Here is a 14,760-nt window from a genome sequence, read left to right as displayed (position 1 = left end):
AATTCAGTGATTCCAAGTTTTGGGGTGGGGAAATGTCTACACAGATTTGGTTTCTACAAAATAAATTGCTTTAGTGTCTACAAAGGAAGCTATAAGTAGTGGGAGAACCCTGGTTTCTCTTGTTCCCTTCTGCCCCATGTCCACAAGTCCAGAGGACAAGGCTGCATTTTCTAAGGTTGGTGAAGCAAACCAAAGTGTTTGCAAATTCAGAAACTATATGCTGGGGGAAGGTCATTATACACTGTGCCTGAGGGATGGCTAAAGGGAGCAGAGGAGATGTGGCAGAGGGCTGCCACCTCTGGCCTCAGGAAAGATTCCACTTTACATTTTCCATGGTGTGTACATCTCCCTATTGTCTGCTCCTGGCTTCCAGGGAGAGCTGACCATCAGGAGTGCTGGGAAGAGCCATCCTCCAATGGGACACAGACTGGGGCATGTGCTGCTGCTCAGACCCAGGCAGATCTCCCTCAGAGAATTCATTTCTGTTAGAAGTTAGAAGGGGCTTAGTCGCCACCTTGGCTGACCTAAAGCTGCATAATTCCCTTCTAGTGAATATCTAACAAGGGGTCATATTGGTGCTGCTCCTAAACCTCTAACAAGGGGTATCCCATCGATAGCGCAATGGAAAGAATGCTGCAAATGGGGTCAAAGGGCATGAGTTGAAAGGTCTCCTCTGCCATTTATGACCTGTGTGGTCTTGATCATGTTTTTTTTTCCCTCCCTGAGCCTGTTTCCTCCTCTATAAAGGGAAGGGATTGGATTACATGGTCTCTGAGGTCCCTTCCAGCTCTAGAGCTATGACCCTAGGCTATCTCACTCTCCTTTAGGATGGAAAGATCCCAGCATCTTGAAGACGGCACTCTAGCATACTAAAAGTTACAGTGAGCCAGATGCTTCCTTGTGTTTCTCTCAAGTCAATGACCATCCAGTGTCACATTCTCTAGGGGGACTAGGGTGGAAGGGCTAAGTGCCCAGAGCATCCTGTACCATTGTGAGGCTCATGCATCATTGCCCCTCTACAACCTACTGGAGGACCTTCCAGGGTAGTAGTGGCTGAAAAGCTCATTTCCCTCTGGCTGACATGGGGCTAGACCTCTTTGAAATTTAGCTTGGCTGGTCCTCCTATCACAGCTTTACAACCTGTTGCTGGACCCCTTTCCTGCTTGGCCTGACCAGGCAGCAGACCTTGTGCTCTACAATACGCCTGATGAGTAGCTGCCCCGCCTCTGCTTGGAGCCTTTCCAATGATGGGGAACTCATCACCTCTCGGGGAGATCCATTCCACTTTTCCCTTTTGGGGATGGATGTCTAAGCCCATAAGGTTGGCTCACTAGACTCTTTCCCAGAAGTCCTAGTTGCTTCCTGAGTTCTGTTACTATGGTGACCTGTAGCTGAAGCATTCCAGTTCTCTGGATAGTTGTACTAATGTCTCCTGACCTTCCTCAACTTGCTTTTGGGGAAGGCTTTCTTTGGGGAACGATCTGTCATAAAGAGAGAGGGTTTGGGCTCCTCCTCTTTGTCTCAAATCTTCTACCAAAGGGATGGAAAGACCTGAAGTCTTGATTTTCTTAGTTAGGATTTCAGCAAGTCAATGCAGATCTTCAGAGTTGCTTCTGCAGCGGCTACCTGGCCTCCTCAGCTCAAAGACCTCCAGGTCAGGGGCGGGTGGTGGACTGAGGCTTGGGAAAGAACTCAATTTGGAAAGGCCAAGGTCACCCAGAGCACCCCAGGCCATCTCATCACCAGTCATCCTGACTTTTGTCCTTCCACTGGACCCCAATGACTCTAGAAGAGAATGAGGCTGGTGACTTTGCACAGCTCTGCCTCACTTCAATCCAATTCATGCATGAGGCAAGACCTCACCCTGTGATGTCATTGGCCTTCTTCAAAAACAAAGGACAAACAAGAACAAAGGCAGATTCTGCCCTTGGGATCTCTCAAATTGTTGGGAAGCCTTCCGTGGCCCCAAGTCTGAAAAGGCCTCTCTGCATCTCCTACACGTGCCTGCTGGCCATGTCTGCTGGGGCCTCGCTGAACGAGGCCAATCCCTCTCTCACTGGATCAGACAAAACCTTCTAGTGGTTCATCCTGACAGATCGCCTGGCGCTTCCAAGGGCACTTGATATCCATTTACATCCTTGGGCTGAGCTCCTGCTCCAAAGCCATCTCGGCCTCAAGATTAAGGCTTGGCTGTGACAGAAGACATTGGGGGTGGGGTGTCTCTTTATTGGTTTCCTTGTTGTAGGAGATGAGATGCCTCCGTGTCCTTATTAGGGACCCTTCTTTCCTCCCCAAAGCTCCCAGGTACTCCCTCTGCCCTATCCCCCAACTCGTGTGAAGAAGAAACCCTGGCAACATCTTCAGCTGCCTATCTCCCACTATCCTCACCTGCAGGTATCAACAGGTTTCCCTCCTACCTCTTCCCAAGCCAGATGGTCTCCAAGGCCCTTTCCAGCTTTCAATCTTATCACTTAGTCCCCTATGTGCCCCCCTTCCCCTGTTCCACTGAGGTCCTGGGAGGGGATTCAGCCCTCTGTCCTTGTCTCCCAAGCAGCTAGGAGAGGATGCAGCTCCCCTGCCCCCAGCTGCTCTGGGGCTGCCATGACAAGCCACCCCACTTGCTAACAGCCTCACGGATCTCTCTGCACTTCTGAAGCTCGGATCTCTCTGCACTTCTGAAGCTCGGGGCCTGAAGTGGATGCCTGGGGCTGGGCTGCAGGATGGCATCCATTCAGCTTCTGACCGTTTCATCTTCTATTCAGAAATAGAAGAGATGTGCAAAACACCCCAGGGGCAGGAGGAAGGGAGCTCACAAGAGGGCTTTCTTTCCCCATAGTTGAAAGGGAAGACAAGAACGATACATCCATCTTCGGCTCCTGGATCATCCTGCTGAGCTCATCTTTCAGGAAATGAGCATTTATTAAAGTTGGCAATAGAAAAAGGTACAAAACATCATGTTGAGCATTACGGCACAAAGGGACAAGGATGAAGCCTCCGGTGGCCAAAGGGCACAGGGGCCCATGGGATTAGAACTGCCCAGGTATCAGCCAGCTGCTTGGGGAGGTGAGCGAGGGGCAAAGATCTTGGGCATGACCTTACAACCCTGGTGCCTCCCCTCCTAATATGGTGTGTAGGACCTGGACCAGGGCCGTGGCAGTGGTGGCCAGAGGAACACTGTTGGGGGGGAGTTTTAGACACTGGCAATATTGGCAGTTATTTACAACCCCAGCAGTAACCCAGGCAATCTCAGCATTGATACAGGTTGCATAGGTCATGTCTTCATGCTTTCTTTTTTTGGCTAGGCAATGGGGTTAAGTAACCTACCAGGGTCACACAGTTGGTAAGTGCTATGTGTCTGAGGCCACATTTGAACTCAGGTCCCCCTGAATCCAGGGCTGGTGCTCTATCCACTGCACCACCTAGCTGCCCCTGTCCTCATGCTTTCTGGCGATGGTGGGGACCCTCCATCTAGCCATCAGACCCCACTCCACAAACATGGGACCAAAAACGACAAGACCGTAGCTCTGTGAAGGGATTCTCCTCTGTGCTCATTGGCTCAAAGTCACTTATGGCCTGGTCTCACTCTCTATGCAAGGCTCTGTGAATCTCCTTCGGGCTGGAAGCAACCTCTATCTGGTCCTTGTTGGAAGAGCTAGCGCATTTAGGTGTGGCACACATTACAGTTCAAGTCCTGACCTTGCCGCTGATCAGCCTGGCGAGCGTGGATTAAGTCAGACCCCCTGTGCCTCAGATTCTTTCTCTAAAAGCAAGGGGTTCCCAGCTCAGTGGTCAGCTCTATCAGTCACTATAAATGGGAGAAGAACAAAATGCTCATGGTGTAACCAGGGGGAATTGGGGCCCCAACTGAGCTGGGAAGATGGCAGCAAAGGAAGAGAGTGGGGATGGGGGAACCCCAGCTACTCCTTGCCCTCTGCTTGGACAAAGATTCTCAAAGGATTCTGATAGCACTGATTGTGTGCTCTGTCTTCACGGGGAATACAGATCCCATTTACAAAAGGAACTAAAGATGGAAACTCAGATCGGTTTTTACAAAAACCATCTTAGGAGCAATGTTGCTACAATACGTCTATTCTTTGAACTACAGGGGTCCCTAAATAGCTGGCTGCCTCCCCTCCCCCAGGTTGGAGCAGGAAGCTGCTTTTCCCTTCAAGGCCTCTTAGGAGCCCTGGCTGGCCACCTGCTCCCTCTCAGCTTCTATACCACCTGGCAGGGAGAGGCCTGGGTGTTGGCTTCTTCCTGGGGGCTTCTTGGTACGGCTGCTAATTCAAATCATGTCCAGGTACATGCCACTGCTTGTTAGGAGGCTGTTAGTGGAAAGCGCCTCTTTTTCCCTCTTCCCTTGACCTTTCTCTGTGGCCCAGATGCTGTTATGTGGCCAGACCCCATCTTGGACTGGGGAGGGCTGGGCTAAGGGTCATTCTGCCTAGTCAAATGCGCATTCTAAGCCAAAATTAATGAGCTACCTTTTTTTTCTCTTTCTTTTTAGGCAATTGGGGTTAAGTGACTTGCCCAGGGTCACACAGCTAGTAAGTGTCAAGTGTTTGGTCTGAGGCCAGATTTGAACTCAGGTCCTCCTGACTTCGGGGCCAGTGTTCTGTCCACTGCGCCATCTAGCTGCCCCCCAAGCCAAAATTAAATCAAAAGGGGCACTGGGTCTGGCTTCTTCACCCTCCTGAAGAACCAACAAGCCTGAGCCCTGGCTGGCAGCTGATGGGAGATAAGGTGGTATCTAGGCGGCCTCATCTGGAAGCAAAACAGAATGCAGCTATTTCAGGTCTGCATTGCAAACAGGACGCCGTCTGTGGACCAGACAGCAGGGTCAGTGCTCCGTGAGCTTGTGCTTTGCTGCAGCAGATAGAAGGCCCACCTCAGGAGCAAGCCAGACAGCGGCCTGCCTAGAGCAGGATTGGCCGGGGGGAGGGGGGGGCAAAGGAAAAACCTTCCCTGAAGGGCCAATGGGTCCCACTTTCTCTGGCTTAGGGGAGCAGGAAATGCACAGCTACCCTACCTAACAAGGATGGGCTGGCTGGGGCATCTACACAGAGAAGATGCCAAAGACCCCCAAAAAGTGTATTGGTAAACTCTGGACTTGCGTAGGGGAGGGTCTTCCCAAATGGCCTGCTCTGAGGAGCTGGTGCGGTGTAAGATTCAACCCCTTTTCTTGGAGCCAGGCTGACCACTCCTCAGAATAGGCAAGGGGCCCTCATGGCACCTGTTCCATCCTGGAGATGGGAGGAAATGACTTTCTTGTCAAGGCAAGCTAAGCTGTCTGTAGCTTTTTAACAGGATATCTGTTGCTAAGAGACAGATCAAAAACCCAGATGAGAGGAAGATCTAAAAGGCGCACCAATGAGGTCACAAGGCTCCTTCTCGCCACAGTCGCCACCTCCGTCTCCTGCTGTCTCTTTTGTGCTCGATTTGGCTCAGACCCGTTTGACACAGGACTCGGGCCCGCAGGAGCCTCAGCTTCCGCGTATAGCTTTTCCTGGCCCTTCAGCGGGCACAGAGACGTCTCTGCAATTGTTCATGGACAAAGTTCTGGGGCAAACCCCTTGATGGTTAGACGTTGCTGACCCGAGTCTCGACGGAGGAGATCATGGTGGGTGTGGTGGGTCTTGGCAGTGACCGATCCCGTCGGACATAGCGTGGCTTCCGGACTGAAACAGATATCATAAAACTGGGGTTATACTAAGGACGATCCTACCAGCAGCACCCAAGCCTGGTGACAGCCAGGGACGTTCTGGACCTCAGCTTTGCACAGACATTTTGAGGAGTAGGAAGGGAAGGATGATGGGAAGGGAAGGAAGACAGGGATTGAGGAAGGGGGTGATGAAGGGATGAAGGAGGTTAAGAGGGAAGGAAAGAAAGAGAGAGCGGGAGGACAAGAGGAGGAGAAGACAAGGAAGGTCAGAAGAAGGGAGGGAGGAAGAGAAGGATAAAAGGGAAGGGAAGAAGAGAGGGAAGCCAAGAAGAGAAAAGGGCGGGGCAGCTAGGTGGCGCAGTGGATAGAGCTCTGGCCCTGGAGTCAGGAGGACCTGAGTTCAAATCTGGCCTCAGACACTTGACACTTACTAGCTGTGTGACCCTGGGCAAGTCACTTAACCCCATTGCCTAGCCAAAAAGCAAAATAAAAAAAAAAAGAAGAGAAAAGGGGAAGAAGGAAAGAAAGGATTGGAATAAAAGGGAGACCTGGGAAGGCTGCAGCTCCTTCCTGGTCCTAAAGCACACCACACAACTCATTCCCCCGAAGGTCTGCTTTGTAGAATGAGTGGTTTGTGAGGACTTACTGTGTGCCTGCCATTGCACTGAGGTTACAACCCCTCCTCTCAAGGAGTTACATTTGACTGAAGGGGACAACATATCAAGCTAAAGTCCATGCACTTTTGGGGGCAGGTGGGCACGAAGCAAGAACTTGGGGGAGACTTGTGTGAGCTGAGCCTTGAAAAAGGCCAGCTGGGACTCCACGTGTAGATACGGGAAGGGAGGGGGGCAGTTAGCGAGGAGCAAGCATGCGTATAAAGAAGAGTGCTGTAAAACTCAAGTCTACAAAGATGGGCTAACGTCAACTTGAGAGGCTTTTCCTATAACAAAGGCTCAAAGCTCCTCTGGGTTTTAAAAGACCAAATGGTGACTGGCTTTATTTTCCCGTCCAACCGGACACCAGGTTGTTCCCATCTATGGCACGCTGTTTCTCCATCAGTGCACTACCCACAGGCAGTTACCCAGGCCTAGGATAACCTGCCTCTCCACCTGATTAACATCCTGCAGGGTGCAGGACGTGCCCCTCCCCCCAGGGCAGACCTCCCATCCTCTGGCCTCTGCCCTTCTTCCATCTCTGGCCCCAGGTCTGGGACCAGTACCTCACACAGAGCGGGCCTGACTAGATGTTTGCAGAGCTGAGGGAGACTGAATGACCCACTAATCTGGACACCTCTCAGACAGTCCAGAAAAGAGCAGGGCCCTTTATCTGAGGGCTTGGTTCTTGGGTGGGGTCCAAAAGGGGGCTGACAAGCCCCTACCTCGAGGCAAAAAAACTTTCCCTCATATTTGGCAACAAAACTGGGCCCACACTGGAGGAAGGGTGGAGTGCAAGCTCCCTGTGGGCAGCACCTTTTTAACCACTTTTGGGCCTTGCCCAAAGGGACACTTAAGAGATCCTCACTAAATTGAATGAAGGTGGTCCCCGTGGTCAGGGATCAGAGAATCAGCTGCCTCCCCGGCCAGCGAATCCCATCCCCTCATTTTACAGATGAGGAAATGAGGCCTAGCAAGGGGAAGGGATCAGGTTGGAAGCACAGAACCTGGGGCTGAGGCAGAATTTGAACCCAGAACCTCTCAAAGCCAGCCCCTCCCCTTTTAGGGAAATTCATTGGCACTGTGTTCAAGTGTGACCCAGAACCCATCATTGTGTTGCTTCATAGATGGGGGCCCTTGTCCTCAGGGTCCAGACCTACATAGGACATATGACCTGGGCTCCTTAACGTGTTCTAGAGGCCTCGATTTGCAAATGGAAGGAACATTTACAGGAACAAATTACTGGACATAAAAATGGTTCCATTGTGGAAATCAAACTTACCCGAAGAATTTGGAGGCGGTATCATGGCAGCCTTTGGGAGGGAAAAAGGAGAAAGTGAATACATCACATTTCCAACAGCCCAGCTCTGTGGGAGAACCCAGCTAAAAGGGGAAGAGGATCCCCTTTGTCAGGGGTGTTCTGGGGAGGGAGTATTACTTACAGTTTCTCCAGGCTGTAGGACAGACGCTAAGGGGAAAAGAAAACACACCATTACACAGAGAGAGGACATGGGTGGAGGCCGGACCCAGGGCTAGCATCATGGACCCAGCCAGACTAACATCTGAGCACCCTGAGGACCTAGATTCGGATCCCAGCTCTGCCACTCCTATCTGTGTGACCTTGGACAAGTCCCTTCCCCCTGGGCTGGATAAGACGACTTTTGACATCCTGACCAAACTACAGAGAGGACCCTGCAGTTTTCCCACATGGCCACTCTGTGTGCCTCCAGTTAGGGCTTCGATGAGCAAATGAAGGTATCTCATCCCCTCCTGGTGGCATTGGTGGTCCTTCCCTGCCCATTTCCACCTCCTGACATCTCACTGAGATGCCAAGGCCAGGGCTGCCTCTTCCATGAAGCCTCCCCTGATTCCTACTCTTTGTTCCCAGCTGGTCTGCCCTATAGTGAAGAGCATTTCCTCAAGTCAGGAACCCCACCCCCCAGCCCTGCAACCTCTCTACACCCTCTGGGCCTGCCATGCCAGCTGCCCTCCGCCCGCTTACTGACTTTCAAAGGAGAGAGAAGCTGGCAGTCTATACTCTTTCCAATTTATTCTGACATTAGGAAAAACCCAAAGCAAACAAAGATGCAAGCCGTGATCCACTCTCTGCTGCCTCAGGTAAATCAGGTTTTCTTTTCTGAGTGACATGGGAATTGGTGCAGCAGGAAAGGGCCTTGGGCCAGCCACCTTCTCTGGGCTGGTCACCCAGACAAAAGGCACCGCCCTGGACTGGATCTTCAGTTAGCTCATCATGCCCCTAGAAACCACAGCCAAGGCCTTTCTTTCCCATCTTGCCCTCCCCTTCTTCGAGGCGGCCACATGGAGGGGAGAGAAGCTGGCCCCAGCCCAAACTGAGCTTCTGGTCTGGTGGCCAAGTCCCCCTCCACTCTGCCGCTTCTGATAGGCCATAGCAGGCACAGGCAAGCACTGCCAGGAGCAGCCCTGGGCATTCTTGGCCAAGCTGGGCAGGTGAGGAGCTCCGTGCCACAGCTACGATGCCACCAGTAGGAAAGGACGCACCCAATGAGGAAAGCAGGCAGAGGCCAGGCTGACGCCTTGAGGTCCAGGAAGGTTCCTTTGGCATGGGAAGGCGGTCCTGGCTCTTGGGCCCCCAGAAGATCAGGAGGGGGCCTGGGGGTCATGGAGGGGAAGGGTAAGGCACCGGCTGACCAAAAATTCCCTGGGCAGCAAACAGCAGCCTATCTCGGGATCTTAGCACCAGCTCCACTGACTCCCAGGGCTGAAAGAGCCTGCTCCCCTTCTGTAAAATGATGGGGGGAGGGCTCACGGGATAAAAGGGTCACAGCTCCACTGTGGGAGGTCAGCAAGCCCAGCCCCCACATTTTACAGCAGAGGAAAAGGAAGACAAATGGCTTGTCTAAGGCCACAGGGCTATTGTCTGAGGCAGGACCATCCACCAGGCTATCCAATCAGCACCACTGATTCCATGGTAAGGTGGAAAGTGCTTGAGCAGTGCCTCAGAAACCATCCTTTGGGGCTCAGAGATAGCAACAGGATGAAATTAAAGACAGGCCCCTCCTCCCCCAAAAAAGGACTGAATGTTGGTGCTTCCGGCCTGCCCCTGTCCCCACACTCTAAGGCAGAGCGTCCAAAAGGCAAAGAGTCAGGGGAAACCCCCAGAGGCAGGCAGCACCCTCGGCCTGGCTGTCCCACCAGTGATAGAACGCAGGGAGTGGTGTGCGTAACAGTGCACAGGGTGGTGGCTGTCAAGAGTACATCATAAGGGCCTTCGTCCAGGCTGCTGTCACATGCCATAGGGTCCCCGAACATGGGCCACTGGGGCAACACTCTTCTGTCATCAGTCTCAAGGCAAGGGGGTCACAGATTTGGAGCGGCACTTTCCAGATAAGGAAACTGAGGCACAGAGAGTGGATGACTTGCCTAAGGTAACGCAGAGCCAGTGGCACAGCCATAGGATCTGAACCCAGGTCTTCCCTCACCAAATTCGCCTCCTGACCAAAGATGCACATATTCAATCCCTGTGGGTCCTTGCAGATGAGTCTGGAAGGTCTCTGCTGTCAGAAAATGGAAAGGATGTAACCCAACGGCACTCTTGTTTTTACCTTGTCAGGGAAACCTTGAGCCAAATTTCTTGCCCTGATGTTCTCATGTGCTCCACCCGCCTCTTCCATTTCTCCAACACAGATGGTCTCAGTTCTGTTAAATCCTTAACCGTCTCCCAGGGTTGTGAGTGGGCGGCAAAGAAAGCTTCAATGTGCTGCGCTGGGCGGCCCGCTGAGTGCCCCAGTCCTGGCGCCCAGGGGGGCTCTCCTGTCCCTTCCCATCACGTCATCCTTCCTCTCCCTTCTTAATGTCTGTGGGTGGCCCTCATTTGAAGACAAGAGACAATGCAGCCTTCCTGCTCCACCACAGAGCCCCGCAGAGACCGGGAGCAAGGGACAAAAATCACTTTTCCCTAGAGACCATCCGATTTTCTGAGGCTGGTTGTGTCAGTGTCATCATTCCCATTTCTCAGATGAGGAGAATGGGGCTCAGAGAGGTCACCCAACTTGCCCAGGGTCACACAGCTCCATCAGAGGTGAGATCTGAGCTAACTCCAAACCCCACCACACCCAATCAGCTTGGTTCCGGCTCTCCAGAATGCATGCACATAAGAACAAAAGGCCAAGCTCTTTCCATTAGCTAAGAAGTCTCCTGGCCCATGCCGGGGCAGTGTCTGGTCTCCTCGAATGGGCCCACCTCCTCCCACTGGCTTCCCTAAAGCAGGCCCTTCCTGGGAGCTGGGGCATGCTGGGGTGACCCAGATGGCACCTCCTAGAGTGAAGAGGAGGCCCAGGGCTTCAGCCAAGCAGTAAGCAAAGGGGCAAGACGGAGGTACCTTTGTTCCTTCTGTAGAAGAAATGGGGGAGCTTACTGGAGCGTTTGAAGTAGAAGAACAAAGCGACGGAGAGGATGAGGCAGGAGCTAATGAAGAAGGTGCCCAAGAAGAGGGAGACGGCCACCTGGGGGCCCCCTGGAATCCAAAGCAGATGGGTGGTTATGGGGGAGCATCTCCCTACCATCTCTGCTCTGCTCTCTGCCGATGGCCAGGGCACCAGGCCCTCAGAGTTGATGAACCTCCTGTCACAAAGCTGCCCATGAGTCCCTGGCCCAGATAAGGATGTCACATGGGTTGAGCACCATCTGGGGCCTTTAGGAGGCTCTTGTGGGAGGAGGAGATGCCCTCATCCTCCCCACCAAGGAGGTCACTCTGGGTACGGTGCCAAGGGTGAAGTAGGAAAGCTGGGATTAGGGCCACGCCTCTCATTAACCTGCCAGACTTATCACTCCATGCTGCGTGGCTGAGAAATACTTAGGAGCCCTATGGCTCTTATGGCTGGGTTGGGGCAAGAACTTTCTTCCTGAACTAGGGCAAGGAGGAAAGAGAGAGAGGAGATAGAGGAGAGGGAGAGGGAGAGGGAGAGAAAAAGAGAGAGAAAAGGAGAGAGGGGGAGAGAGACAGATAGAGGGAGAGAGAGAGAGAGAGAGAGAGAGAGAGAGAGAGAGAGAGAGAGAGAGAGAGAGAGACAGAGGATGGAGAGAGAGAAGGAGGAGAGAGAGAAGGGGGAGAGAGAAAGAGAGAGAGGGGAGAGAGAGAGAGAGAGAGAGAGAGAGAGAGAGAGAGAGAGAGAGAGAGAGAGAGAGAGAGGGGGGGAGGGAGGGAGGGAGGGAGGACGTGTTCAATCTTTAACTAGTGACTAGTCAAATAGAAAAATCCTAGCAAGACAGAGGAGGGTTCCAGAAAGTTAATGGGACTATCAGGGAATGATGGGGCCTGTGGCTTTTTTATGTGCTTGCCTCGGGAGGTGAGTTTATAAGTGAGGATGGAATCACACAGTGATGCTCAGGTTATTTTTAGAGGCTGGGGAAATGACAAAATCCCAAGGAGAAAGGCAAATGCGCCTGGGCTCGGGTTTTTGCCATACATGGAAAGCGACATCTCTCTAACCAGAGTTGTGTGGGCTCTATTTAATTTTCTGTTTCTGACTATCTGTGTTACTGGGCATGAGCTGCGGGTGGCATGTGGTGGCTCCAGGATATTTGTAGGAGCTGATTCAAATAGCCAGGCATTTCTTTTTTAACCGCATGCTTTTCAAACCCAAACCCAGCCCTGAAATTGCTCATGCCTCTGCTGGGGATCAGCACTGGCGTGCTCGATTTCATGGTGGTCGCTTTGGTCTGATGCTGCCAGGAGGCGACCCGGACGTAGGGACCCCTGTGTGGGCATGCCTCGGCCCACTTCTGGATGGGAGAAGACAAGCCCAACTCCAACCGTCCTCGAGAGACTGGTGCGGAGACCTGGCCTTTCCCAGAACCAAACCAGGACACCTGCTGGACGTCACCTGCCTGTCAACTTCCCCAGTGCCCATCACTCCAGGGAGGAAAGACTGGGTTGCAAATCAGAAAACCAGCCTGGGCTTCTAGGTCTCATCACACGTCAGGACACCCCGCAGTTTTCACCAAAAGGAATGGCCAGAAGGCTCCTGGGCCCGATGTCCACGCCTCTCGAAGGTTTAGTGGGGTTGCCTCGATTGACGGCCGAGTGGCTGCAGCAGTTTGGGACTCTAGAGGGCTGGGCCTTGTCGTGTATATCTTGATTAAGGCCTGGGGCAGGGGCAGTCACAGGGGCAGGGTGGCCTGCCTTGTTAGCTCACTTGCTTTCAATGACTATCCCAATGAGAAAGCTCGATTGCTCTAATGAGCAGCCTTCACCCTGGGGACCTGGCTGGACAGTTACGGTGGGCAGCCCCTTCCCCTCATTGCTCTTTGCAAACAATCCCAGGCTGAAGCTTCTATTTTTTGGGAAACTGGAGAGAAGAGTGAATCTGAGCCCTGCAGGGATTCTTCCTTCTGTGCCTGGGCTGGCATTGGCCCTGAGACATTGCCACTGTGGAATGGAAGGGGTGAATGAAGGAAACTCCACTGGCTTTGACAGAAACAGGGGAATTTGTAGATAGCAGGGCTTCAATTAATTAGTAATTTCACAGAAGGAAGTTGGCCACAGGCTAGTGGGGAGGGGGCGGGGCAGAGGGAAGGGCCCAGCCCAGAGGATCTGCCATGAAATTGTGCCTTCCACCCCCAAATCGAAACCTGACATCTTTAATCAGCTCCCACACCAACTAATGCCTAGAAACTAAGTCTTCTTGTTGGTGGGAAATGCCCCGATCTGGCTGGGGTTTGGAATTCTTCTTCTGTTTGTGGGATCTGCCATCTGAAGACTTAGTTGGGAGGAGTGTAAGTGATCACAAAAGGACACACAGCTGACGGCAGACCCCTGCTCAGGGGACCTCTGTGGCAGGCTCTGGGACGGGGAAGGGCACCCTCTTGGGGCAGCAGCTTCCTAACAAATCTCTCTGCTCAAACGAGCAGAATGACTTACCCAGGTTCTGGAGAAGGGGTGCCACTGTAGTTCTGTAGGATGTGAAATTAATTTCTTTGTTGCCAACTAAGGGTGAAAAAAAAATGTCCGTCAGCCTCATTATTTTGTAAAATAGGCTCTCGCCTGGTACATGGTGGCTTTCACAGCATACTGCTATGGAAGGACGGGGATAATGAGGCCAGGAGGCAGGGTGGGTTTCATTTCTGTCACTGAGGAGCAAGGAGCTAGGAGTATTCTGGGGTCTCAGAGGAAGACAATGAGCCAGTTTCTTTAAGGAAGACCGAGGCCGGGAGGGATGCATTGTCACCGTTGGGGAGGGAGCTTTTAGGAAGACAGTTGGAAGGGAACCAGACACCTTCATGGCGACTGGGTGACACCCGATTTCTACAGGAAGATAGCTGAATGGACTCCAACTTGTTGGTAAGGGAAGAAAGGTGAGGTCCATGATCACCCTCTGCTGGCCAGTGTGAGACCTGCAGCCCAGAGATGGTGGTGGGGAGGGTCCTCAAAAGCATCATGGGAGCTCACCCTCCTGGGGCTGTGGCCTCCCCCTGCCAGTGAGGGAAATGTCCTTTGCAGCGCCCCCATAACTGAACCAAACACACCCACCAGGCCAAAGCCCACGGGGAAGAGACTCACGGTTTCTACACTCCATCACGTAAGGCCCGGTAATGGGAAGGCTTTCATTTCTGCACCGAATGCAGCTGCTGGTCCCATCCTCATTCCAGTGCCGGTAGCAGCCTGGGCAGGGCGAAGGGAGGAAGGGCCCATGAGCAAGTGAGAGGGCCGGGATTCCCTTCGGGATGCTATTTTCGTCACTTGAACTTAATTAGCTTCCAAATTATTTTGGGATGTCCCGCTGAAGGTTGGAAGGAATGACTTCCTCGTTTGGTCAAATGGAAAACCTGAAAGGGCTGTGTGTGTGTGTGTGTGTGTGTGTGTGTGTGTGTGTGTGTGTGCGCGCGTGCGCACATGTGTCTCTGTGTGTGTGCTCCAGCGCTTGGCAGGAGTGGGCCTAGGGATGAAGGGCCAGCCAGGCCCTGATTGGTTCTCCTCTAATTTGGCTAACAGTTCTCACTTCAACTTGGGAGACCAAAAAGTCTCTGAGGTCAAAATCCTCAAACTTCATGTGACCCTGATCCAAGCCAGGATGCAGGTTCTCTGCATTCTTCTGAGGCCCAGAATCCCAAAATCGCACTGGGTCCCACATCCTCCCATGAAACAGCCCCCAAGGCCCGTGGGTGCCTCCTCTGTAATGTACACTAAAGCTCTCCCTTCCTGACAATTTCCACAGACAGATTCTCAAAGTGTCTCAAAAAGGGGCTGGGATCTTCTTGATTCAGGAGTTCCCTCCAACAATGCTGATAACAGCTGTCGGTTCTGTGGGACTTTTCTCCATGTCCTCCCCTACACTGGGCCCAAGGGATCTCCCCAGCATGCTGGAGGCCCTCCTCACTGCCAGCCTCGGGTTGTCCTCCCCTGGGTGAACACCATCTTTTTTTCCAGCCTCCATTCCCTTGACATCTTTTGCACCGGTGACCCTC

General features: G+C 52.7%; 1 protein-coding gene across 5 annotated transcripts in view; it reads right to left on the bottom strand.

The window, feature by feature from the left end:
• Positions 1-2,884: 2,884 nt before the first annotated feature.
• The window catches only part of CUNH1orf159 (chromosome unknown C1orf159 homolog), a 32,392-nt gene continuing 20,516 nt past the window's right edge, over positions 2,885-14,760 (bottom strand). For 2 of the 5 annotated variants that reach the window (XM_078145782.1, XM_020976664.2), the window contains exons 4-9: positions 13,856-13,957; positions 13,217-13,282; positions 10,676-10,810; positions 7,758-7,783; positions 7,598-7,628; positions 2,885-5,678 (exon numbers count right to left, since the gene is read on the bottom strand). In XM_078145782.1, the coding sequence (XP_078001908.1) occupies positions 5,581-5,678; positions 7,598-7,628; positions 7,758-7,783; positions 10,676-10,810; positions 13,217-13,282; positions 13,856-13,957 (458 nt within the window). In that variant the 3' untranslated portion in view covers positions 2,885-5,580. The remainder of the gene's footprint in view (positions 5,679-7,597; positions 7,629-7,757; positions 7,784-10,675; positions 10,811-13,216; positions 13,283-13,855; positions 13,958-14,760) is intronic. The other 3 variants (XM_078145783.1, XM_078145785.1, XM_078145784.1) reach the window with 3 other exon arrangements.

This window comes from Phascolarctos cinereus, unplaced genomic scaffold (assembly GCF_003287225.1).
Source record: "Phascolarctos cinereus isolate Bilbo 61053 unplaced genomic scaffold, phaCin_HiC Scaffold_726;HRSCAF=1367, whole genome shotgun sequence".
Classification (NCBI taxonomy): Eukaryota; Metazoa; Chordata; class Mammalia; order Diprotodontia; family Phascolarctidae; genus Phascolarctos; species Phascolarctos cinereus.
Note: the sequence above shows the minus strand (reverse complement) of the source record. Positions and strands in the feature narration are given on the sequence as shown.